General features: G+C 37.3%; 1 protein-coding gene across 1 annotated transcript in view; it reads right to left on the bottom strand.

The window, feature by feature from the left end:
• The window catches only part of syt7a (synaptotagmin VIIa), a 228,092-nt gene that overhangs the window by 84,686 nt on the left and 116,625 nt on the right, over positions 1 to 26,781 (bottom strand). The window contains exons 3-4 of the mRNA XM_062993413.1: positions 7,986 to 8,065; positions 3,932 to 4,066 (exon numbers count right to left, since the gene is read on the bottom strand). Of these exons, the coding sequence (XP_062849483.1) occupies positions 3,932 to 4,066; positions 7,986 to 8,065 (215 nt within the window). The remainder of the gene's footprint in view (positions 1 to 3,931; positions 4,067 to 7,985; positions 8,066 to 26,781) is intronic.

The raw sequence follows: 26,781 nt of genomic DNA, 5'->3' as shown, positions 1-26,781 counted from the left end.
AGCTGAGAAGGAGGTAAAGGATGTGGGTGAGTGCTAAAGTAAGATCACACCAATAAAGCCTAGTGCACACTACTCGATTTTAAGGCTAATTTTACCAGTCGGCAAGGGATTTCAGGAAGATTTTAAAGCCTTATGAACTTGACATGTGCCTGTCAGTGGTTCAGTCACTCTATTTCTGTAGTTGCCAATGAGTCACTGAGCCTGTTTGTAATTATCAGGGATCAGTCATGTAGTTTCGATGACTAGTCGCTGTGAGCAGCAGCCAGTGAGAGTGTACAAGATTAAAGGATATAAAAAAATAATTAAGAGCTAACATTTGATGAGTGTATGGCAGGGTAGCTATGTAGTGTCATAAAATCCTACTTTATTACGCAGAGGAGAAGCACTTTCTTGAAAACACTTGCTGTGTATTAAATTTTAAACCATCTATTACTAGTACTTTATTAATTATGACATTTCTATGAGGGATCTTCAAAAAGTTTCTGCACTTTTTAAACTCTTTTTATTAAGAATTTCAATAGCAAATGACATCACTTTTCTACATAGTCACCTTCTAATGCATTTTTCCTCGTCACTGTACCAACTCTTTAATGCCATCAGCAAAAAACATATTTGGTTGAGTGTGTAGCCACTGATGCACCACTGCTTTCACATCATCATCACATGAAAATCTTCTTCCCCTGAAAGCCTCTTTGAGAGGTCCAAAAAGGTGTAAATCAGATGGCGCTAAATCTGGACTATAAGCTCTCGCTCAGTCTCTCGGACAAGACCAATTACTACTCCTCTTGCCCTCACCGTTTCCAAGCAAAATATAAAAGTGTGGAAACTTTTTGAAGATCCCTCATATTTTAATAAGTACCTTCGATATAGCACCATTCTCTGTGTGCTGAAGCATAACACAGTTTAGAATAAACACCGATCAGCCATAACATTAAAACCACCTCCTTGTTTCTACACTCACTGTCCATTTTATCAGCTCCACTTACCATATAGAAGCACTTAGTAGTTCTACAGTTACTGACTGTAGTTCATCTGTTTCTCTACATACTTATTTTAACCTTCTTTCACTCTGTTCCTCAATGGTCAGGACCTGAAAGCAGGCTAAAAAAAGTATGTAGAGAAACAGATGGACTACAGTCAGTAATTGTAGAACTACAAAGTGCTTCTACATGGTAAGTGGAGCTGATAAAATGGACAGTGAGTGTAGAAACAAGGAGGTGGTTTTAATGTTATGATTGATCGGTGTAGTTTTTATACAGCTTATAAATATACTATACCCCAATATTTTATAAGAAATTGAACTTGCAAACATTTAATAACATCGTTATACAATAACATCTTTAATTAATATTAATTTTTTGTAGACTTTTTATTTGTTCACCTTTGTCATGCAGTACATTTGTAAGTAATAATAATAATAATATATTAACAATAATTTAAATGCATTCTCAATTATTTCTGCACTATTCCAACAGGTATGTGTAAACTTATCTTGTTTAGTTAAGCAAGACAGTGGAATATTATGATAAGGCTTTGTTAAGTGTGCACTAGGCTTAAGCAAACCAATAAACTATACTGAACAGGAACCAGGAACTGCTCTTTTAAAGTCAAAAAGCACAGGACATAAGGGTAAACAAAGAAACGGGTGCAAGGAACAATGACTAAGGTTTCTAATTAAACATAAGCAAGACATAAACGCTACAAAGGCCAACACAACACACACGCACACATTAACAATAACAAATACCATGGGTGCAAGTGATAAGAAGGACAAGGCCAGGGCGGCCAAGGCAGAGCCAAAGCAGGAAAGAAAGAGCTGTGACACACCAAAATCTACAATCAGACGTTACTGAAAGAGGGAAAAATGGGCTAAATGAAAAAGTACTAAAAAGGAAACAAAATACGTGCTAATAAGTTACATCAGTCAATATGCACTTGTTTATTACAGGGTCGCAGCAGCAAGGGTTGTTTATCTCCATAGTAACACCCAATAGGAGAAAGGGGTAAAAAGCTGGGGGCTACAGGCTAGAAAAGCCTGGCAAGGCTGTAGGGAGCAAGAGGCCTTTATAAACAACTCCTCTCCCGTCATCTTCTGAGCGAATTTAGGAAATGCAGCAATAACCTGCAGGCTTCACAAGTTTAATGATTCACACTGGACTCAAAGATGGCTCTAAGATGGCTGATGGAGAGGAGCATCAATGACATTTGACATTTAGTCGAAAATTTTAACACGTTGGAGGCCAAAACAAGCAAAACTAGAAGAGTTCAGAAATAAAAAACAAGCTTGCAAAATACTGTGAACCATGCAGAATGCAGTGGAGAATTTATTTGCTTTTTATTCAACGTGCATTATAAAGTTTAAGCAATTCTAAAGACAACCAATGGTGTTTAGATATAGATTATCATAAAAAAGTCATAATTATGGCCCCGTTTACATCTGGCAGAAATGCGGTATGTATATGCAGGCAATTTTCAGTCAAGCATATAGTAGTAGATGCATTTGCTTTAAAATGCATGCACATTGGTGAGTGGATTTGACTTTTTTCTAGCATTATGCAAACGAGTACTCACCGAGGACAACATCGTCAGTTCCCCAGGTGAGACCTCCTCCTCTGTAAATGCACTTCCTCTGGCCGGACTGCATTTACACCAAACTGAAATCTAAACGACGCACGAGGGGCTCGGGCTGCTCCATTGCATCCGTTCTGTGTGTTGCACACATTTACAGCTTCTCAGGAAACAGAATGTGCATACATATTGCCAGCTGTAAAAGGGGTCATAGCTTTTTGTAAAACTGCCTACTTACTAAAGCATTACTGAAGTATTTCTGCATAAATTAGTCATAAAATGTAGTTTTGTCCTTATTGTAATTCTAATGAGACACGAACATTGGCATATAAACGTAAAAAGCATGTAAACATTTAGGCTGATGATTTTCTAAAAGCTAACTGATTTATGAGCTCATAAAATAAACATTTACTGGTCAAAAAGCAAACTGTAACAATACATAAAGCTGAATATTGCTACAAAAGCATTCACGTGTTTGTCAAATTTTAATAAAATTAAGTGTTTACAATTGTTAAAGTCTATAGAAGGATCTACAAAGCACCACAGCTCTGCAAAACAGAATTGCTGCACATAACAGATTTGACAAGGCCAACTAAACATTGACCTTGTAGGCCGAGGATGACACATTAACACCAATGGCTTTTCAACAACCTTATTGTAAAGCAAGATAATAGCACCATAAGGTGGCTGCTTTGATTTCACAGAGCCTGGATGGCTTTTATTTATACTGAATATTGTTAATGGATTGGTCCATTACCTGAAAAGTTAAAATCTGTGCCCAATTGTGGTGCTGCAACATGACCTGAGGAAGGTTATTCATGCAAGTAATTCAAGAAAATACTGGCAGACAGAACAGGAAACATCTGGTGGAGGTTACTGCTGCTACAAGAAATCGTTGAGTTGTAAATGATTAATTAATGGGCTCTACAATTGTATAAAATGTTTGCACGTTTGCAAAATAGGATTATCTGTGATATTATTTTAATGAGTAATTAATGCAGAAATTCAGGTAATTTCAAATCATTGGAAATATTTTCTTGCATCAGTACATCAATAGTAGTTAAGTAATGTAATTAAATATTGATACATTTGCACAAATTAACAATTTTCAGGATTATAATATTGATTTTAAAACCCTCATGTGTGGCATTATATAATAAATAGGTTTTCATTTGTGAAAGCATTCACTTATGGATTCCAGATACATACAGTCCTTCATTATAAATCATGCATCAAATCTCTAACTTTGCCTCCTCATTTGCACACTACAGCCTTGCCTGGATCGGGAAGTAACAGGTTGAGTGTGGGGTGGGGGCTGTTGGGTAAGGGATAGGGTCTCTTACCAGCCTGGACAGAGACTCACTTGAGCGTGAGGCGAGGGTCTCCATAAGGGGCATAGGGAGAAATGTTTAGTACAAACTCCTTGGGCGGGTAGGAGCTCCACCGCTGCTGTTCTGAATTGCTGTCATTGTTATTCCAAAAGTCTCTGTCTAGATCACTAAAGGCCAGAAAGAGACACAAATTTATGAGACACAACACATCCATCCATTTATCAGCCATTCGTATATAGGCCTTCATTCATCCATCCATTTATCCTGTACACAATCCATTTACCCATCAACTTATGCACTCATTATCCATCAAATTATTTGTCCATCCCTACATCCACCCATCATCTAGCCGTCTATTTATCCATCCATCCATAAATCCATCAACTATCTGTCCATCTATCTATCCATCCATCCATTTATCCATCCATCAAGTTAAGCACTCACTATTTGTCCATCCACCCATCATCCATTCCATTCGTCCATCCAGCCATCCATCCATCCACTCACCCATCAAGTTATGCACTCATTCTATATACAATAATTTGTCCATCCTTCCATCCACCCATCATCCAACATCTATCCATCTATCCATCCATCCATCCATAAAACCATCATCTATTCGTCCATCCATCCATCCATCCATCCATCCATCCACTTACCCATGAAGTTATGCACTCATCATCCATCCATTAATTTGTCCATCCATCCATACTCCCATCCTGTAATCTACCCATGCATTAAAGGACTCTCTCAATTTCCCATCTATTTTTCCAACCAGCCATTCATTTATCTATCCATTTTCCCATCTATTCATATAATCAACAATCCATCCATCCCCAAATTTATCTATGCATTATCAAACTCCTTTAATTATCCATCTATTTATCCATCCAGACATTCATTTACCGATCCATTAATATAATCAACAATCCATCCATCCATCCATCCATCCATCAATCCCCTAATTTATCTATGCCTTTATATATCCATCTGATCATCCAACCTGCCATTCATTAATTCTATTATCCATTTATCTATTTTTTTTAAATACATTTTTACAATAAACAATCCATGCATTTATCATCATCCAAAATGTTGCATGGGCTTCTCAAACCTGCAAACGCCCTTCTCAGCCAAAACCAGCAAGGACCAAATCCCTGTAAAGTGGCTGTATATTTGTTTGAATAGACTTTAGAATTAACAGGTCCAGTCCTTACATTTGTTTAAAAGAATTACTAAAAGAATTACTAAAAAAATGGCTTGAAGTCAAACTGAAAAAAAGTAACATAAACCTGGAAAGGTGCAAAACATATCTGTGTAATGAAGAGATTAACAAAAAATGAATCATTATACAAACAAAGTCAAGCAACTCTTTACATGCAAACATATAGTATTTATGCATTGTATTGAATATAAACATTCACCACAATCACAAAAAGGAACGGCTGTTTTGAAGAGAAGAAACAGAGTTAGTGAGGCAGAGTAAAAAGAAAATAAAAAGCTTTGGAGAAATATCAGAGTCCCAGCTGCAGATTCAGAGCAGCAGTGCATAATACCTAAAGACATCAGGGGGAAAAAAAGTCAGGTGAGTTACTGGATAAATATCCAGAGAGACCAAAAGACATTATGAACAAGCAGTTTTCTCAGCATCAGCAACAACAAACACACACTTTAAAATAGCTGCCTTGAAACTGTACCACACAAAGTGCAACAAAAAAAAAAGAAATAAAACCAAATGCGCATCAGCACCACCTGCAAATAGACAAACGCGGATGACCCATTATTATTCAAAGATGCAGCTGCATTACAGAGCTGAGTGAACTCTGTTTTAAATGAGTCACGAGAAGGAGATCAAACAGCCTCTTCAGGAGCGTCAAAGAGGAAGCAGCCATTGCCTTCACCAACTCACATCAACAACAACAGCTGCACAACACTACCATACACCCACTCCTCTTAACTCTAATTTACAGGCAATGTTAAAGACTGCCAAGCACCACACACACACACACACACACACACACACACACAAAAGCAACATCCTTCATTCAGACATTCATCTTCTGAACCCGCGGCTCAGCGTGGCACTCGGATTCAGCCATCACATGCACTTAAGCGGTGCTGTATTCAGAGATGCTATCAGTCAAAGAAGCGGAATTGTGCATAAAAGTGAAGACACTCATCAATAAATATAAAAGCAGTCGAGCTACTGGCTTGCACAGAGTAAGCTGATATGCTTTTTTTTCTTAAGCGCTGCAACAGATAAAATGTAACATCTTAACAAACCAAACACAAGAACACAAGACTACAGCAAAGGAAGTGAGGAAAAGAAGTGCAAGTCACATGACCAGACTATCAGCAGGGAACTTAGGCTGTGTTCATGACTAAGCGGAACCTTTAAAGCTTTCAAATTCCTAGAAAAATAAAAATCTATATAAAAGACGCATCTCAGTCATTGCAATGCAGTGATGTAATTTCAAAGCCTTACAAAGGTTTCATAACTGAACTCTTTTTGGATTGAGGACACAGCCCTTTAAAGTCACATTGTTCCAGGTAACTAAGGACCCTTTATCTGAATAAGGACTTCTTTTTTTTAATAATAAACAGTGGGTATAGCAATTGCTCCTCTTTTTAATTTCTTTCTGTCTTTGCACATTTGTCTTACTAAATGATTCTTGATCGTTAAACAAAGAAATTTGAGTAAAACGTCCACCTAATTTAGTAACTGACTGCAGCACCTTTAGCACCTGACTGCAGCCAATTTTTTTATCATTTAAAAATAGCCTTTTACGTGGCGCCCAGGTGGTGCAGCAAGATATTTCATTAGCGCTCCAGCACCGTGATTCTGAACTCCTCGGTTCAAAACTTGGCGTTGCCCAGTCCGCTGGGTGCCATCTAGCGGTCATAATTGGCAGTGCCTGCAGCAGACACGGTTCTGCTAGGTCGGGATGACCGGACAATGTGGGTGGGGTCTTCAAACGCTGTGTAAGGACCCTGATTAGCAGATAGAGAGGTGCCTGTGCAGAATGCATGGGTGAAAAAAGGTTCTGCTAAGAGCTGTGTGCAGGACGGAGGAGGAGTGAGCAGCAATATACCCACCTCAACTGCAATCAGGGATTCTCCATCAGCAGATGACTAATCGACTACGCTAAATTGGGAGAAAATGGGAGAAAATGCATAAATAAAATAGAAAAAAATTGCCATTTACATCAATTTGGAGAAATTAAACTTCTCTATGTGACAGCCTAGATAATTTGTTACTAGGTCTATTGGATTTATTTTTGTAGGCTAGCCACTCTTAGTTCATGACCATTGTTTCATTGTTTCTCAGAGCCTTCAAATTGGTTTTTGTAATGATTTACAGGCTAACATTTTTTTACAAAAAAAATTTTCTCAGCTTTTCTGGAATTGCCTTGGTCAGTGACATATGGGTCCTGTAGACACGTGTGGGTGATTGACTTTGATGGTAAAGGTCAAGATGAGTAAGATTTATACAGGGCTGATTAGTCTGGGCTGTGTTCAATTAGCTAAATTTGCCAAAATCTTATATTTTTTTAGCAGACAGGTTCATTTAATGTAATAAACAAGCAATAACAAAGGTAACTGGAAAAGGTGTAGATATGTTTCCACAGCAATGTGCATAATCTGCAGTGGAATGTAAACAATGAGCTAATTTTAAATAAGATACTGCACTATTAACTGAAAGGTTAACAGTTCAAAACCCAGCAATGTCAAGTTTTCACTGTTAAGCACTTAAGAAAAGCTTTCAGCATTCACTTATTCAGTTGCAAGTAACTTTAAATAAAAGTGTCTGTCAAATGCATAATTGTAAATGTGTATTTTGCAGTTGCTGTTAGTGACTTTTTTGTTTTTCTGACTCTGAAACAGTTAAACACAGTTCGCGGTTGTCATGAACACAGCATAAAGTCATCTGCTGCCTTACATAAAGACTTACCATCTATTTAAGGGTGGTGTGATCTTAGCCCACCCCAGCACAGTAAATAGAGAGAGAAATAGAGAGAGTGGGAAAAAATAAAGAGAGATTAACAAAGAGAGAGAGTGTGTTTATGTGACATGTTCTCCACCTACTTGATGGCTTTCTTCTCTCCTCGGCCTCGAGCGGAATCTGGAGTGCCCACCGACTCGACGCCTGGTTTGTTTCTTTTTCCCTAGACCCAGATAGGGTGAGAAAGAGAAAAAAACAGAAGAACAGGAGAGATAAAGGTCACTGCCAGCCCCCAATTAAGCTATGTGAGCTCATAGGTTTGGAGAGCCTCCTCCAGGTGTGCATGTTAGCCATTATCCTCTTCACATTGTTCCTCCTGTTGCTCTGCTTTAAACCCTCTCTCAAGCTCTCTTTATTCTCTCTGACTGTTCAAATCACACCGCTGTAATTAGTGCACGCATACACACACGCACAAACACATTACCCCTTAATAGCCAATTTATTTCCCTCAGCTTTCCATTTAAAGGTTTTAGAGATCAAAAAATAAAATAGTTTTCCATCAGCTTGTGGGAAAATGTTGACAATTATGTAACACGATTATCATTAGATCACTTATGATTAGATAAACCGGGTATCTGTGCATTGTTATTAATCTGCATATAGCATATATAGTTGTGATATCAAACAAAACTTTAAAACAAAGGGGGGGGGGGGGGGGGGCTGCTTCTGGATGACTGCCATTGGTATCCGCCCATTAAAGTGGATGGCAAGTAACCTAGAAGCTTTATAACATTTTAAATGAAGTTTAGCAAAAAGAAAAAAACACTGTGAGGATTAATTACAAATTATTATTATCATTATAACAAAAAACATTTGCTATAGTTCTTAATCCTGATTGTGAGTCAAGCTTTATATATACACTGTTTTTAAACAGTTATTTATTCCCAAACTTTGTTGCTGTTTTTTAACCTTTGTGTAATTAATTAACATTTTTGCATACTTTTTCATGGTAATTAATTGCTGCACTTATAATTTCCATATGTTGACATTTTATATAATAATATACATGAGTATGTGAGTAAATTAGTTCATTAATCAATTTCTCCCATAAGAGCAAAATTACAGAGAGATTATATAGAGAGTTCATTTTCTCAGACACAGGTTCTGATGTTTGACCAAGCCATTAATGATTTAATTCATTAGGAGCAATGTTTTGTCTCTTCATTCCTGAGACCTTTTTTTTTTAACTGGGACACTTTAAGACCAGAAACATTCAAATGAGTCAAAGATTATTTGTTGTTATTATTATTATTAATATTATTGTGTCTTTAAGTCGATTTGGACTCCTGGTTGACAATATGGGTGGTTACTCCAGAACATCCCATCTTCTGTTTGGAGCTAACAGCCTCATTAAGTTAAACAGAATTTTGGGATCTTGTCTGTTCAATTAAACTACTGGTATGCTCTTACTGAGATCAGCTGACCATTAGTAACTGTTTTGGCCAAATTAGTGTAACACAGAGCACAAATGGGCAGCACACGCTGGACAGGGTTTCAGTCTATCACAGGCCATTACACACTCGTCCACTTATTCTCAATCACATCTACAGATAAATTAAAGCAGCCAATCTACTACTACTATTACTGTGATGATATAAGACACCTGGAGGAAACACTTGCAAACACAGGTAGAACAGGTTAAAACTCCAGTGCCATTAACAGAGGCAAATATCAAACCCAGGTCAACTGAGATGTAAGTCACCAACACTATCTGATGCAACTGTGCATTAGTTTTGACTATTATTTAACAAAGAATTGTTCTATTTTGGCAAATATACCATTTTGGAAGTGGAAAGATAACTTGTAGTTGACTAAAGTTGATAAACAAGAAGTTCTTAGCATTTGGGTTTGGGCCCCAATATTGGATCATGAAACCAAATATATAGTAAAAGGCAGATAAATCTGGAGGAGGTCATAATTTCACATGGTTATACAGTACCAGTCAAAGGTTTGGACACACCTTCTCATTTCTGTGGTTTTTCTTGATTTTTTTTTTTCTACATTGTGGATTAATACTGAAGACATCCAAACTATAAAGGAACACATATGGAATTATGTAGTGAACAAAAAAGTGTTAAACAAACCAGAATATGTTTTATATTTTATATTCTTTAAAGTAGACATATTTTGTTTTGATGACAGCTTTGCACACTTTTGGCATTCTCTCAATCAGCTTCATGAGGTAGCCACCTGGAATGCTTTTCAATTAACGTGTGTGCCTTGTCAAAAGTTAATTTCTGGAATTTCTTGCTTTTTTAATGTTTTTGATACCATCAGTTGTGTTTTGCAGAGGTAAAGTTGGTAAATTATAAAACATGTGCTGGTTTGTTTAACACTTTTTTGTTCACTACATAATTCCATATGTGTTCCTTCATAATTTGAATGTCTTCAGTATTAATCTACAATGTAGAAAATAAAAATAATCAAGAAAAACCATTGAAGAGAAGGTGTGTCCAAACTTTTGACTGGTACTGTACCTTAAAAGAGTCACTGGCCTAAAAAAGCCTGAGAATCCCACCATAAACAGCATATACACTGTTCTGTATTTAGCTGCTTTTAACTCTTTATAAATGACTTAATTTAAAAAATGCATAAATAAAAAGCAATGCTTCCACCCTACTACTAAAAATTATAGTCCAACACAAAAAGTGCACAGAAAGTACAATGCAAATGAGGTAGTGATTTGTCTTCTATTGGTTTTTTAAACAGCACAAAAAAGAAATATTACGATTCCTTATTTGCTGCCTCGAACACATTCTGACAAAATTGTGATGGGGCAATGTAATATTGGGAAGTTTAATAATGAACAGATGAACAGTTTTAAAGGTAACAGGTGATGCTGCTATTATGATTATGGGTAAAATAAGCATTTACAAAATGTCCAGTCATTTATGAGCAAGGGTGAGTCTAAGTGAGCAAACAGTCCAAACATTCAAAAGCAATTCTCAATGCACAATCACAAGAAATGTATCTATAAGCCATGACATTATTAAAGACTCGAAGAATTCAAAGATCCAAAGAAATCTCTGTGAATAAAGGGCAAAGCCAAAAACCACTATATTCAATGCCTGCCATCTTTGATCATTCAGATGGCACTGCATTTAATCTGAGATTAACTAATGCAAAATGGAACCATGGTGCTGTGGTTTGACAAATGTACCTTTTAACCAACACAAAGTCATAGCTAACTTTCACATCTGTGGGGCACTCAGGTGATGCAGCGATAAAACACACTAGCACACCAGAGCTGACATTTCGAACGAATCTCAGCTCTGCTATTTGGCAGACTGGGTGCCTACATGAACAAAAATGGTTGTTGTTCATACAGGGTGTTGTTCATACAGGGTGTTGTTCATAACTGATGTAATTACGACCTCTGCTGGCTGATTGATGGCGCCTGCACAGAGACGAGGGATAATGAGGATCAGGGTATGGCTCTCTATACACAAAGCTGATCCACAAATGAACCCGCCTCGTGCAGGTGAAAAGATGCAGTCGACTGCTGCACATGTGTCGGAAGGGGAGCGTGTCAGTCTCTGCTCTCCTCAACCAGGGTGGAGATCAACATCAGTAAAGAAAGCATTATTCAATTGGGTAATTGGATCCGCTAAACTTGGGAGAAAAAGGGGAGAAAATGCATAAACAAAATAATAATAAAAATATATGCTGCCATTAACAACATCCCTTTTTGGTTTGTCCATAATTGCTTTAGCAAAATCTACAAATAAGTACTTGCTGCTTTTATTCACACATTCCTACTGTCCCAACATTTTTAAAATTGGGCTTGTAAATAAGAATAAATGTTGTAATAATTTAGCACACTAGTAGTAGTATTGGGTTTGAGACACAGCAGTGGACTCAAAGTTCCCATCTGCCTGTGAGCAAGTTCTGGGCACTTCTAATTTTGAGTGCATCCATCTAAAGTGCCTGAACATCACAAGGCTTCACAAGCCATTTTTAGATGCAAGCATTTGAAGCAAGCCTTGAAGCAAGACCCACATAGCATAAATTCTCTGTCAGACAGTGTGTCCTTAGCATAAAATTAATAAAAGTATGCATACAATAGCAAATCAGTTCAAGGTACATGCTTACAAGTAGCAGCTAATGGCTTCTTTCACTGTAAGAATCAACCACTAATTGCTAATGATTTCTGTTTGAATCACGCTAAAGCTTGTCCTGTCTCTCCATACCCCCCACTGGTTTAGCCCGCGGGCTGCTGCAGTCCATGCTGCCACACTCTCCTCAGGGGTTTAAGTGGTCTGTTGTGTACACTGCATATAACTTAATTATAAAACTTCTTGAGTTACAAAACTCCTTAACAAAACAGAGTATCTCCATCTTCACAATTTTGGGAGGGCTCTCACTCACTCACTTAACTGTGGCGCAAGGCACACAGTATCACCCTGGACAGGGCGCAAGTCCATCGCAAGGCAGAGACACATCCACACACACATACACACACCCATTTCCCTATAGAGCAATTCAGTGTCTCCAAATAACCTGACTGCATGTTTTTGGACTGTGGGAGAAAACCGTAGCAATACACCAAACTCATCACAACACAGCTGTTTTATGTACAGGTACAAAAAAGACCTTCCACAAATAGTTGTCACAAAGTTGGAAGCATATCATTTATTTTATGCACCTGTTATTGGGAAGGCTGAAACACTTAAAATCAATATACAGAGGGGGTTGGAGTTGGAGTCTATGGAGTTGGTTATAGGCATACTACAGCCTACTGACCTTTTTGGACATTTTAAAGCCAGATGTTAAAGCACTTAATTAACATTTAATCAAAACATCTTGTTCACACATATGTGGACACACCTAACAGATTCAAACATTTAAGGTCTTAAGACAAAAATACCCCAAATTCTGGCAGTAGAATAGTTCAAAATGTAGCAGCTTAGTCTGTGTGGCACTGTCTGAGGACTCCACCTTTTCAAAATGTCAGAGTTTTGACAAGGTGTCCAAATTAATAGAGAGGCTACAGTCAGTAACTGTATACCAACAAATATGTAACTTGGTAAAATAATAAATGAATGTACATATTGACCAGATAGGTGTGCTTGTGAGTCTCAATATGCAGTCTTCATTGGTGTTATTTTGAACATGCAATACCTAACCAATATTTTAAATGTTTCAGTCATTTAAATGCTTTCACTGTAGGCATGTTTTGAAAATAATTTTTTAGTTCTGTCAGTATAAGAAAACATGCTAAAATCAAGATGAAGAAAAGATCAAGATTAGATTGAAAAATGCAGAAGGTTTGCTAGATTTATTTATTTATTAGGATTTTAACGTCATGTTTAACACACTTTGGTTACATTCATGACAGAAACAGGTAGTTACTGGTTACACAAGATTCATCAGTTAACAAGTTTAACGTCAAACACGGTCATGGACAATTTTGTATCTCCAGTTCACCTCACTTGCATGTCTTTGGACTGTTGGAGGAAACCCACGCAGACATGGGGAGAACATGCCAATTCCACACAGAAAGGACCCGGACAGCCTCACCTGGGTATTAAAGCCGGGACCTTCTTGCTGTGAGGCAAAAGTGCTACCCACCGAGTCATTGTGCTGCCCAGGATTACTTGAAATAAAAAAATGTATCAGGTGTGCTGAAAAACATCTGGCATGAAGAGTACTTTAATATATTTGTGTACAGTGTACATACAGTAGAGCTTAAAACACAAAAAAAAGTACTTGAATTCCTATTAATTTATAATTCATTATTTAGTCGTATTATATTTAATTATTAGTATTTATCAATTAGACACTAAAATGCAGTAAAAACTAAAAACTAATTTATTAAATCGCTGGAGCTTTTATGTAACTGATTTTCAGGGTTTTCACTGACACCTTATTATATTTTGTAAATATAAAAAAACAACAGTGCGACGCATGTAACACACTTAAAAAAGATGAGACAAAGGCAAAATAAGACTAACGTTATACAAATAACCACAATTAACATTCACAAAATGCTTCTTCTAAAGCAAGGATTTTTAAGTGTTTTGCAGCCAACAATTTCTATATTTGATTATATTTAACAAAATGAAATGTTTGTCATTGAAAACACTAAAAATCTTTCCTTTGTCCTTTTGTCTGTTAAATACTTTAAAAAAGGTTTAAGTGAACTAACAAATTACAGATTTCAGTTTTTTATTGTACTTGAAAGAAAGTGTCCTAACTGTGGTTTGTATTATTCAATGTGGAAATGTTAGTAAGCAGCAAACAGTGTAAGATCTTATTCTTTGCTTCTCTTATGCTGGATAGTTGCTCTGTCTTGTACTTATACTCTGTACACAGCTGTCCAGAGGCAGAGGACAGTGGCATTTGAGCGTATTAATGGCTTGGCTAGCTCTTACTCTCCATGGCTAAAAGCAATACACAGTTAGGGGATGACTGAAGTATAAACAGAGCTCTGTGATTGGTGGAACGTGGTCATTGTTGCTGGAATCTCCGGCAGCAAGGACACTGAATCAGCTCATGCATGTGTGCGAATGTGTAAGAGAACGAGTGACTAAACTATTAATAGAATCATCGAGTTTAAATGACAGTGAAAACCGACTGGTTAGACATGCTTTCACCAAGCCCCCCCTCCCGCAAATACATTCAACTAAAATAAATGCATAGTATTTACTAGTGGTCTTAGACTAGTATGTATGTATGTATTCATACATGCATGCATGAACCTAATATCCTCAGGTGTTTGGGGGTTATACAAAACTACCCCTACTAAATTGTTTTTAAAAGGTATACAACATTTTTACTTATAATCATACAAACAGCATAACAATTTGAGTGAGCAGGTTGAATATTTGAATATATACGTGAATTTCAGAACTTGTTAGTATTGATTTATATGACCATATTTATAATAGGTGAATAACAGATGCACATTATTTATAAGAAACATTTATTAACTTAAAGAGCTTGTGATAAACAGATGACATTCACCTGCTCACAGTTATCTGAGCATGTGCTTCAATGGAAAGGAAAGGATTAGAATCAAAGGCATCTTTTGCACAAATGCATTACCATGGTCAATTTTACAGTTTTACATGTGCTTACTTGCTATTTTTAGTATTACCAAGTACTTAGAAATCCCTTTTACTCAAATTATGTTTAATATAATATTTGTAATCAAAGTAATACCTCACAAAAATGCACTATAGAAGCATTTTCAAGTGGTCTTAGACTTCTGGCCCCAGTGTACATTACTTGTATTGTACTACACAAATAATCATGACCGTTTGTGTGTAAGACAGCAATGCAACAGCAGTCAGCTGCTAGTAGAAGTCAGTGACACAGAGCAAAAACAAGAGGACATCCACAGCTAGGGCGTTCAGAACACACAATGTCACACACTGGTGAGTCAGTTCCAGCTAGAGGGAACAGCACACACATAGTCACACAAACACACTCCAACATGCTCACCATAGTACATAGAGCTGGCATCCTTCTGACTCTTCATATCTCAGCATATGTACAGTTGCACAATACAGGAAAGACCTAAATATTTGTATTGTATTGCTACACAATGCATTGCTACACAAGACTTACTATAAAATACAAGAAAACAAAACAGTCTAACTTTAATGAATAACAGTTGGCATTTAGATGTGTGACATTCACAGTTGGCATTTAGATGAAGATGACCAAATTTACATGTAAAAGTGCATGTTCAGCTGTTTTTAATAGTGAAATATTTTTTGTCATTGATGATTATTTACCAACCAATTTGTTTAGAAAGTCCCTGGGGAAAATACAGTGTTACCTTCAAACTCTTCGTCAACTGGTTCTGGGAGTGGCATCGAGTTTAAAAGGCTATCTAAAAGTATTTTAAGGCTGTATTAAATTATAATGTAAAAACACTGGAATACAACTGAAAACCAGTTTAAAATCAATAAAAAATACAATAAAACCTGAGCTTTACATTTACTTCTTTATTGTTTCCTTATGCTTCTTAATCATGGAGATGCTTGATCTTGAAATACCGTATTCCATTCAGTAAGGGCGCATTCACATGAGAAGCGGCACAATAGCTTTTGCGCTGGCTGTGCCATTATTTCACATGGAGTGTGCAGGTGCATAAAACTTAACCTGACTTATGTACTAAAACAATGAGTGAGGAATTTCATTAGTGGAGAGAACTTATGAGCAGTAATAATTAAGAGAGGTTTCGTATTCGTTTAATACATTGTCACGCTAAGATTTTTTTAACAATAAGTGTTTTAGACTCTCTCGGAAAAAGCTGATTCTTCTTATATACTGTATATATATACATACACTGGGTCAAAAATATATTTTGAAAAACAATTTGTAAAATGCAATGTAAACAAGAATTTAAAACAAAAGTATGAAAAATACTTTTTTTGCTGACCAGCTCAATTGTATTTTATAAATATAAACAAATTTTGAATTTGATACCTGCAACACACTCAAAAATGTTAGGACAGGTAAAATAATAGTGAAAAAAATTATGTGAATAAATAATTCAAATTTACACCTTTTGAAACTCTATTCAAAATCTGTAACAGGTCAGGGTATCATGATTAGGGTGATCCACCAAGGGCTTCATCCAGCAAAGGTGGGTCATGGCTTTTATCAGATTGTACTCTGTTATCAATTTAATATCAAAAACTAGAATAATTAATAAGTAAAACCCTAAAAACTGAACATATTTCTTGGATAAGCTGGTGACTGTAAGTGCTGTGCTTTTATTAAATTATGACCCTGCTGTTGTTTGTTGTTATAAGCAGAAAATGGCATCATCATTACAACTATTAGCACATTGTTGCTTTTGTTTATTTAATAATTCGAAATAACAGAAAAAAGTATTTCTAAATAGGTCATGAACTTAGATAATATGTAAATCATTTATGGATTCTGAAAAAAAAAAAAAAAAAAAAAAAAAATATATATATATATATATATATATATACCAGTACCCAGATTTCTGATCACCATGTTATGTTATGAGTTATCAGGTCTGAATGAAACAGTGGGAAGGTCAGGTTCATAGAGGTCTCATTGCTCTTTTTTCATAACTCTCTGCCTTTGTAAAACTCATTTCAATAATCTTCTCTCACGCTTAATCTTATTAAGCTTTACAACTTCAATTCCTGTTATAGCTATTGCTCTGTTCATGTTTAGCTGATGTTCAAAAAATGTCATAATGTCAGAGACTAGAAGAATTACACCATATCTATTTTATGTAGCGATCCTGACTTTAACACTGGCAGAATAGACATGTTAAAGTAACATGACCTTTGCAGATTCAAAACAAGCAAACTTACAAATGGTAAATGCTCTTGTGGTAAGCACTTGACAGTGCAGAAATATATACCAGTCATTAATACAAAGAAAGAAATGTGCAACGTAAAATGTTCAATAAAAATATAAACTAAGAACTACAGTATGTATATAAGCACATGTATCTCTGTAATACATCTTTATCCAAAATACATACACCACAGGTCTGTACACACATTAACACAGATGCAGATGTACTTACAGCAGGTCCAAGAAATGTAGAGCTGTCTTGGTTTGTAACAGGTAAGAGCAAGTTATCAGGGGCAACTCATCTATCGTTCAGGAGGATTATCATTTTTTAGAAAGATGGAGAAAGAGCTAATAAGACAGAACAGAGAGAGGACGAGTGGAAGTCCATCTGAGAGGAGGGGTTTAAAATAGCATGTGGAATAACATGGTGGAAATAGAGGGGCGGTGAGAGGGATAGAGTACATGTGCGACAGGGGCAGAGAGAGAGAGCAAGACCAAACAATTGTCAGATGTAAAGATTAAAGAACAAACAAGTATCCTTTGTGTCTCTATAATTGTCTCTATAAAATAATAATTCTATTATAATACTTATTATTACAACAGCCCAGTTCAAGCTTGCTGGCTACAGGAAGGATACTATGCCAGACAACATTACAGATCCGACACCATGCTTCACAATGAGGATGATGTACTTTTGTTCATGGCTGTTTGTGTCTATGCCAAAGCCACATTGGGCAATTGTTAGCAGAAAGTTCTTTTTTTGTTTCATCTGACTGTACAACACAGTGCCGCTAAACATTCTAGTAAAATCTGTAGATGCTTAGGTTTGTTTGACAGGAAAGGCTTTGTTCTGGTAACCTAACAATTGCCCAGCTGTAAACCTTGGAGATTTCTTGGTCACCCATACTAGGGCAGTTGTAGCCTAGCAGGTTTGTTTGTTTGTTTGTTTATAAGGATTTTAACATCATGTTTTACACTTTGGTTACCCACTTAGCCACCGTGCCGCCCATAGCCTAGCGGGTAAGGTACTGAACTAGTAAATAAAAGGTTGCTCGTTCAAGCCCCACCACTGCCAGGTTGCCACTGCTGGGCCCTTGAGCAAGGTGCTTAACTTTCAGTTGCTTAGACAGTATACAGTATATGGATAAAAGCATCTGCTAAATGCTAAAAATTTTAATGTACTATACCTTTCACAGTTTTTGAAATCAATATAGACACACATCTTCGAGGCAGATTCTTAACTTCACTTTACTTTCATATTAGAAATGGAAATTTAACACTTGAGTTAAAATGTTACACATTACAGGTTTTTCATACATCATCAGTGTATCTTTTGGTCATTCTAACATTTTTCTATCCTTAAATTAGACCTGTGCATTAGAAAAAAAAAACAGAATTTAAAAATATATGAGCGTGAGAATAGTATAGTATAAGTATAAAATATAGAAGGAGATAAGAATTTAATAGAATAAAATGAATAAGTAATAAAGAGTAAAATACAACAGTAAAGAAGATAAGAATAGAATAGCACAAAATCAAATAAAAGAAAGAAAGGAAAGAATAGAAATAATGAAGACAGAGAGACAGAGAGCAAGGGATGGCAGGGTAGCGTTTAAAGAGAAGATTTGAAATAACATGTAAAATAACATGGGGAAAACAGAGGAATGGTGAGAGGAATGACTGCATGAATATGGCAAACCACAGAGAGAAAGACAAAGCATCAGAGCGTTAAATGTGAGTCTTGAAGGTGAGAATGAGTGACAACTATTCCTAGAAGTCACTATTAAAATAAGGAGAGACTGATTTGTGTATGTATGATAGACAGAATTGCTAATTTACAATTAATTCCCAAAATAATCAGCTAAAAGCAAAGGCATAGCTAAATATGTGCATGTACTGCACTCACTTGCTTGCACACACACACACACACACACACACACACACAGCTGATGGCAATGACACAGGACCAAAAACAACAGTCTGCTATCTCAACAGGCATTTTTCCTCCCTCTGAAATAAACATGACTTTTAGACGAATTCCCAAGGGTACAGTGCTGTCAGGAATGAACCTCTTCATTTATGCTCTCTTTATCCACTCTCTCTTTTATTCTCTTATTTCCCAATTCTTTTCATCTCTCTTCAGTGTCAACTTCAATGTATTCTGTCCTTCTTACTCTAAGTCAGTCTGTTTGTGCATACATTTCTTGCTCCTGCTTCCCTATATCTAAAGCGTCACCCTCATTATCATATTGTAAATATGAAGATCTCTGAGGTACAGGCCAGTTCCTTCCACATTGTACAAATTGTATGAAAATGCTCAATTCTGGTTGTCCTTTAAGCTCCTTTAAATTCCTTCAAGCACTTGGAAAATGGTTGCCACTGTGTTGCATCATCTTTTATCATCAACATTCTGTAGTTATTTTTAAAAGAAGGACATTAATTGTAGTAGCAGATTTTTCCCTATTCTTACTCAGCTGCTTAACAGTAATTGTAATTCATAATGCGTCATACATTTGCAAAGGGAGACAGGTCTGAGCTGTGGAAAGGCCAGTCTATCACCTGTACTGCCCAATGTCGTGCTGTTGTACTGAACAGACAGTCTATTTTAGATCAGCTTGAGCTTAGAGAGGTTGGTGCTGTTTCTAAATTCCGTTGATATATGACTTCTGCTTTGTGTAATGGTGTTTTAACTTGTATTTGATGATTCTTCAATTGGGGGAACTTTTACGTCTCTAAGTTATAAACTTGTGTTAAAACTACTTTATTACAAAACAAATATTTTAGGTATTAAAAAGATCATTTATTGCATCACTAAAATTACATACCAAAATAATTATTTTTTATGATGATTTAAACATCAATATTTTGCTACTTTGGCCTTGTCCCCAACCCAGACTTTAAAACTTCTCTGCTCTAATAAAATGTAAAATGTAAAATGTAAAAAGTTATCAATTCATTATAAAAAAATCACAATATGAGTTTTATAATAACTTAAAAAGAAACATATTTTTTTTCATATTTGTACAACCTATGCATATTTGTGAGCAATATATTACTGTCCCCAGCATTATTGTCATTACCGCAACAGTGTATGGTTTCTGTAGGGAATCATTTGAAGGTAACACTTGTTTATGTTGTAACCATGGAAACAAAGACTCGCAAGGAAGCACATGCCAGCCATGAGAGAAGATTGACATTTTAATGTCTGGAAATGTGAGTAATTTAATCATGTATTCTTCCTGATCATAGAGTATATTTATTCAGCGTCATTACCATTTACATCAGTATGGCAGTACTTTACCAAAAAAAAAGAAATGTAAACATTATTTATATGTATTTAAAGTGCATCTTGTACTAGCTGTTGACTAGCTTTAGCAAATCCATGGCCTATCTAGTTTTTTTCTTAAAAAAAGTAAAAATTGTCATTACCGCAACACGTCATTACCAACACATAATGACATTTTGCTATGCCACTTCGCAAATAAATATGAAATCTTAAAATTCTATATAAGCTCAATTGTAGCCATCATTAAGTCTTTGCTCTAGCATTATCTTGACATAATTAAAACTAAATTATTCCTAATTTTATTTTTCAAAAGTTAAGATGGTCAAAAGAGCCCGCAATTGAAGAATCACCCAGATGCAACAATAAACTATGAATTATTTGTCAGTAATGTGGTTATATTTACAAAATGTTTTATGTTGGTTTGAAATGCAGTGCCATCTGTTGGATCAAATGACATGAGTATTTAATTATGTTTTCTTTGTTTCTATAAATCCTTCAGTAATGTTATTGACAGTAGATGGTGAAATCTCTAAATGCCTTGCAATCATGTGTTGTGAAATGTTGTTCTTAACTGAATTGTTGTTTTGTTGTGAACTGTTGGAGAGTTCTCACACACAGTTTTTTGTTTTTACAAAGTGGCAACCCTTAAGCCACCCTACCTCATTAAGGCAGTTATACCGAGCAGGCATAACATTATGACCACTTACAGGTGAAGTGACTAACACTGATTATCTCTTCATCACGGCACTTAGTGGGTGGGATATATTAGGCAGCAAGTGAACATTTTATCCTCAAAGTTAATGTGTTAGAAGCAGGAAAAATGGGCAAGCGTAAGGATTTGGGCGAGTTTGTCAAGGGCCAAATTGTGATGGTTAGACGACTGGGTCAGAGCATCAGCAAAACAACAGCTGCATGCTGACTCCTGTCCACCGCCAAAAGCGCCAACAATGGGCACGTGAGCAATGGAACTGGACTGATGAATCACGTTTTCTTTTACATCACGTGGATGGTCGGGTGTGTGTGCATCGCTTACCTGGGGAACACATGGCACCAGGATGCACTATGGGAAGAAGGCAAGCCAGAGGAGGCAGTGTGATGCTTTGGGCAATGTTCTGCTGGGAAACCTTGGGTCCTTCCGTCCATGTTGATGTTACTTTGACACGTACCACCTACCTAAGCAGACTTGTTACAGACCATGTACACACTTTCATGGAAACTGTATTCCCTGATGGCTGTGGCCTCTTTCAGCAGGATAATGCACCCTGGATAATGGAGGCCCCACCTCGCAACTTACAGGAGTTAAAGGATCTGCTGCTAACACCTTGGTGCCAGATACCACAGCACTCCTTTAGGGGTCTAGTGGAGTCCATGCCTCGACCGGTCAGGGCTGTTTTGGCAGCAAAGCAGACCAACACAATATTAGGAAGGTGGTTATAATGTTATGCCTCATCGGTGTATAATGCTCCTATTATAAACAATAATTAAATAATCTTCTGTGGAAAGTGATTTGGATTATTATTATCTACTTTGTTCTGTTTTTAATTACATACCAGTAAATATAAATCAATTAAATACCTGTTAATGTACTATTTATTCATAGTATTATTTATTTATTAGGATTTTAATGTCAAGTTTTACACACTTTGGTTTCATTCATGACAGAGCAGGTAATTACTGGTTACACAAGATTCATCAGTTCACAAGTTTTAATGTCAAACACAGCCATGGACAATTTGGTATCTCCAGTTCACCTCACTTGCATGTCTTTGGACTGTGGGAGGAAACCCGAGCTCCTGGAGGAAACCCACACAGACACGGGGATTCATAGCATTAATTGTGACAAATACTGTAAAGCAGCAAGCAACAATTACTGAGGTCCAGTTTTTCTAACACATACTAAAGGACATACTGTATATTAGATTTGTTTAATCCCTCTGGCATGGATGTTAATATCTTGGATTATAAGGCTGTACTGTTACTCACCATAGCATTATTTTCAGAAACTCAAAAAACTCCAGGCTTCCCACCTTAATGAACATGCTTGACCAGTTGCCTATTCCTGAGACTACAAAATTCTTATTCCCCGAGTCCCTGGTCAGCCATTGACAAAATTCTTTCAGATACCCTAGATCAACTTGCTTGGTCAGGGCAATCCTAGTGCACTTTTCTCCACTGTAAATAAGCTGTTAGAACCTGATAACAGTTTTCCACCAATTTGTCATGAATTATTCATGTTTTTCAATGAAAAAAAAAACCTGAAAACATTTATAAGCAACATCATCAACCTCTGCAAAAGCATCAGATTGCAACCCTCCTACCTCCGGTCAATAGATATTTTTCTGCCTTTCAACTCTTAGGGGAGAGTTCTGTTGAAAAGCTGATTAAGTGATCTTCTCGTGTTAAAGCCTGTCTCTCTATATCATGGCCACTTTTAACAATGACTGTCAATGCCTCTCTTAGTTTTTGCATCATTGCCTCCATCCTGAAACTCACAGCAATCACTTTACTCCATAAAGATCTCAGCAACTATCAGCCCATTTTTAACCTCCCTTTCCTGAGCAAGCTTCTACACAAGTCAAAGAACATCTGGTCTCAAATTAAAGCAATAAGCCACGAGAGACCATGCGTTACTGCGATTTTATCACGGGGAAGGTTGTTTTGGCACGACGCGAATCGGAGTGCCTAAAACGTCTTTCCCCATGATAAAATCATAGCAGTAACACACGGTCTCAAGTGGCTTATTGCTTTTATAAAATGGCGGTGAACATAAAATATAATAAAATACAACAATGTTCAATTTATAAATGTTTTTATTTACAAAAACACTTACAAAAAGCGTTCTTCCGCGACCCCAGGTAGTTCTTAACAGTGTTGCTAGGCAACATCGCCACTGAAAAGAAAAAGTGAATGTTAAAAAGTGAATGTTAAAAAGTTAAAAATGTTAAAAAGTGAATGTTATGTTCGCCCTCGAACATAACATTCACTTTTTCTTTTCAGTGGCGTATTAATATGGAATGATGTGAGGTGGTCATAGGTGTGCGTTTATCGGGGATTTTACAACGGCTTCGAACGCAGCTCAGCCAATCAGATTTTAGGACCGGAACTATCCGTTTTATAATGTTTGTTTGAAAAGTTCCAGTCTGGGTTTAGCTCTAGAAAATCACAGCACTTGTCTGAAAGACCTAATGGTTGCAGCTGATGGTTATTGAACATCCTTGTTCTGTTAGACCTGACTGCAGCTTTTGATACAATATGCCATAGCACACAAAAGTTGTTGGCATCTGGTATTGTTCTGTACTGGTCTCAGTCATTTCATCAGACAGACATCAATTTGACTTACTAGACAGATTTATCTATCCTTTCTTGTGGTGTTCCTCAAGGCTTAGTTCCTGGCCCACTGTTATTTATCATCTACGTACATTCTCCCCCGTGGTCATATCAGACCAATTTTATTGTTATGCTGATAATACACAGATTTGTACACACACTGAAATCTCCTTTTGCTCTGGTTAACCATCTTCCTGACCTACAGACATGGATGAATGCCAGCTTCTTGAGGTCAAACAATAATAAGACTGGAATTAAAAGGTTTCCTTTACAAAATCCTTCCCCAGTGAAAAAACTGGCCCAGCTGCTGTGTCATCACATTGACATACAACAGCATTGCCAATTTGCCAAGAACTTGGTTACCGAGTTTGTGACTTTATTATAGTAACTGCAACTTTTAACACTGTTATGAAACTAGAAGCTATTTTTAAACACAATTGGTCTTTGTGTAAGAGTGAGTACCACTAGAAGAATAAACAACAGCACCTTTCAAGGCTGCAATCAAAGCAGCTCCTGGTATCTGTCTTTACTATTTCAGCATTTAGCAGATGCTTTTATCCAAAGCTACTTACAGTACTGTGGCAGTATACTGTCTAAGCAATTGAGGGTTCAGGGCCTTGCTCAAGGGACCAACAGTGACAACCTGGCAGTGACGGGGCTTGAACCAGCCACCTTTCAATTTCTAGTCCAGTACCTTAACCACTAGGCTACAACTGCTTAGTCCCTTGCATAGTGCCCATAACTCCTGCACCCTCCTTACCAACTTCTTCAGTGTTGACTCGTACTAAAGTTATTAGGGAGTTGAGTTTTACAATTGCTATTTACTAGCACATTTACCTAGTGCATCCTTCCATACAAGCTATAGCAGATGCATAATACAGTATTTTTAACACACTGCTGACACAGTGGTTCGATGGGTAGCACTGTCACATCACAGCAAGAAGGTCCTGGCTTTGATTCCCAGGTGGAGCAGTCCAGGTCCTTTTTGTGTGGATTTTGCATGTTCTCCCCATGTCGGCATGGGTTTCCTTTGGAAGTTTCAGTCTCCTCTCTCGGTCCAAAGACATTTTATGGGATGGTGTTTGACAGTGAACTTGATTTAAAGAATCATGTGTAACATATACAGTGTATCACAAAAGTGAGTACACCCCTCACATTTCTGCAAATATTTTATTATATCTTTTCATGGGACAACACTATAGACATGAAACTTGGATATAATTTAGAGTATTCAGTGTACAACTTGTATAGCAGTGTAGATTTACTGTCTTCTGAAAATAACTCAACACACAGCCATTAATGTCTAAATAGCTGGCAACATAAGTGAGTACACCCCACAGTGAACATGTCCAAATTGTGCCCAAAGTGTCAATATTTTGTGTGACCACCATTATTATCCAGCACTGCCTTAACCCTCTTGGGCATGGAATTCACCAGAGCTGCACAGGTTGCTACTGGAATCCTCTTCCACTCCTCCATGATGACATCACAGAGCTGGTGGATGTTAGACACCTTGAACTCCTCCACCTTCCACTTGAGGATGCGCCACAGGTGCTCAATTGGGTTTAGTCTATCACCTTTACCTTCAGCTTCCTCAGCAAGGAAGTTGTCATCTTGGAGGTTGTGTTTGGGGTCGTTATCCTGTTGGAAAACTGCCATGAGGCCCAGTTTTCGAAGGGAGGGGATCATGCTCTGTTTCAGAATGTCACAGTACATGTTGGAATTCATGTTTCCCTCAATGAACTGCAGCTCCCCAGTGCCAGCAACACTCATGCAGCCCAAGACCATGATGCTACCACCACCATACTTGACTGTAGGCAAGATACAGTTCTCTTGGTACTTCTCACCAGGGCGCCGCCACACATGCTGGACACCATCTGAGCCAAACGAGTTTATCTTGGTCTCGTCAGACCACAGGGCATTCCAGTAATCCATGTTCTTGGACTGCTTGTCTTCAGCAAACTGTTTGCGGGCTTTCTTGTGCGTCAGCTTCCTTCTGGGATGACGACCATGCAGACCGAGTTGATGCAGTGTGCGGCGTATGGTCTGAGCACTGACAGGCTGACCTCCCACTTCTTCAACCTCTGCAGCAATGCTGGCAGCACTCATGTGTCTATTTTTTAAAGCCAACCTCTGGATATGACGCCGAACACGTGGACTCAACTTCCTTGGTCGACCATGGCGAAGCCTGTTCCGAGTGGAACCTGTCCGGAAAACCGCTGTATGACCTTGGCCACCATGCTGTAGCTCAGTTTCAGGGTGTTAGCAACCTTCTTATAGCCCAGGCCATCTTTGTGGAGAGCAACAATTCTATTTCTCACATCCTCAGAGAGTTCTTTGCCATGAGGTGCCATGTTGAATATCCAGTGGCCAGTATGAGAGAATTGTACCCAAAACACCAAATTTAACAGCCCTGCTCCCCATTTACACCTGGGACCTTGACACATGACACTAGGGAGGGACAACGACACATTTGGGCACAATTTGGACATGTTCACTGTGGGGTGTACTCACTTATGTTGCCAGCTATTTAGACATTAATGGCTGTGTGTTGAGTTATTTTCAGAAGACAGTAAATCTACACTGCTATACAAGCTGTACACTGACTACTCTAAGTTATATCCAAGTTTCATGTCTATAGTGTTGTCCCATGAAAAGATATAATAAAATATTTGCAGAAATGTGAGGGGTGTACTCACTTTTGTGATACACTGTAACTACCTGTCCATGAATGTAACCAAAGTGTAAATCACAGCATTACAATCCTAATAAACAAATGCCTAAATGACCTACAGATATGTGAACAGTGCAGTGTGTTTAAGTAAATGAAAGTGGCCACTCTTTCACAAGCTGCTGTTTAAGCAGATTAATTTGTATTAGTGGACACAGTCAGTTTTGTTTTAAACTGTTTGAGATAACTGTTTGTTCCTCAGACAGTTATCTTACCATACAACATAACAAGATTGTGCCGG

Source organism: Trichomycterus rosablanca, chromosome 1 (genome assembly GCF_030014385.1).
Source record: "Trichomycterus rosablanca isolate fTriRos1 chromosome 1, fTriRos1.hap1, whole genome shotgun sequence".
Lineage (NCBI taxonomy): Eukaryota > Metazoa > Chordata > Actinopteri > Siluriformes > Trichomycteridae > Trichomycterus > Trichomycterus rosablanca.
This window is presented reverse-complemented; position numbering and strand designations above follow the sequence as displayed.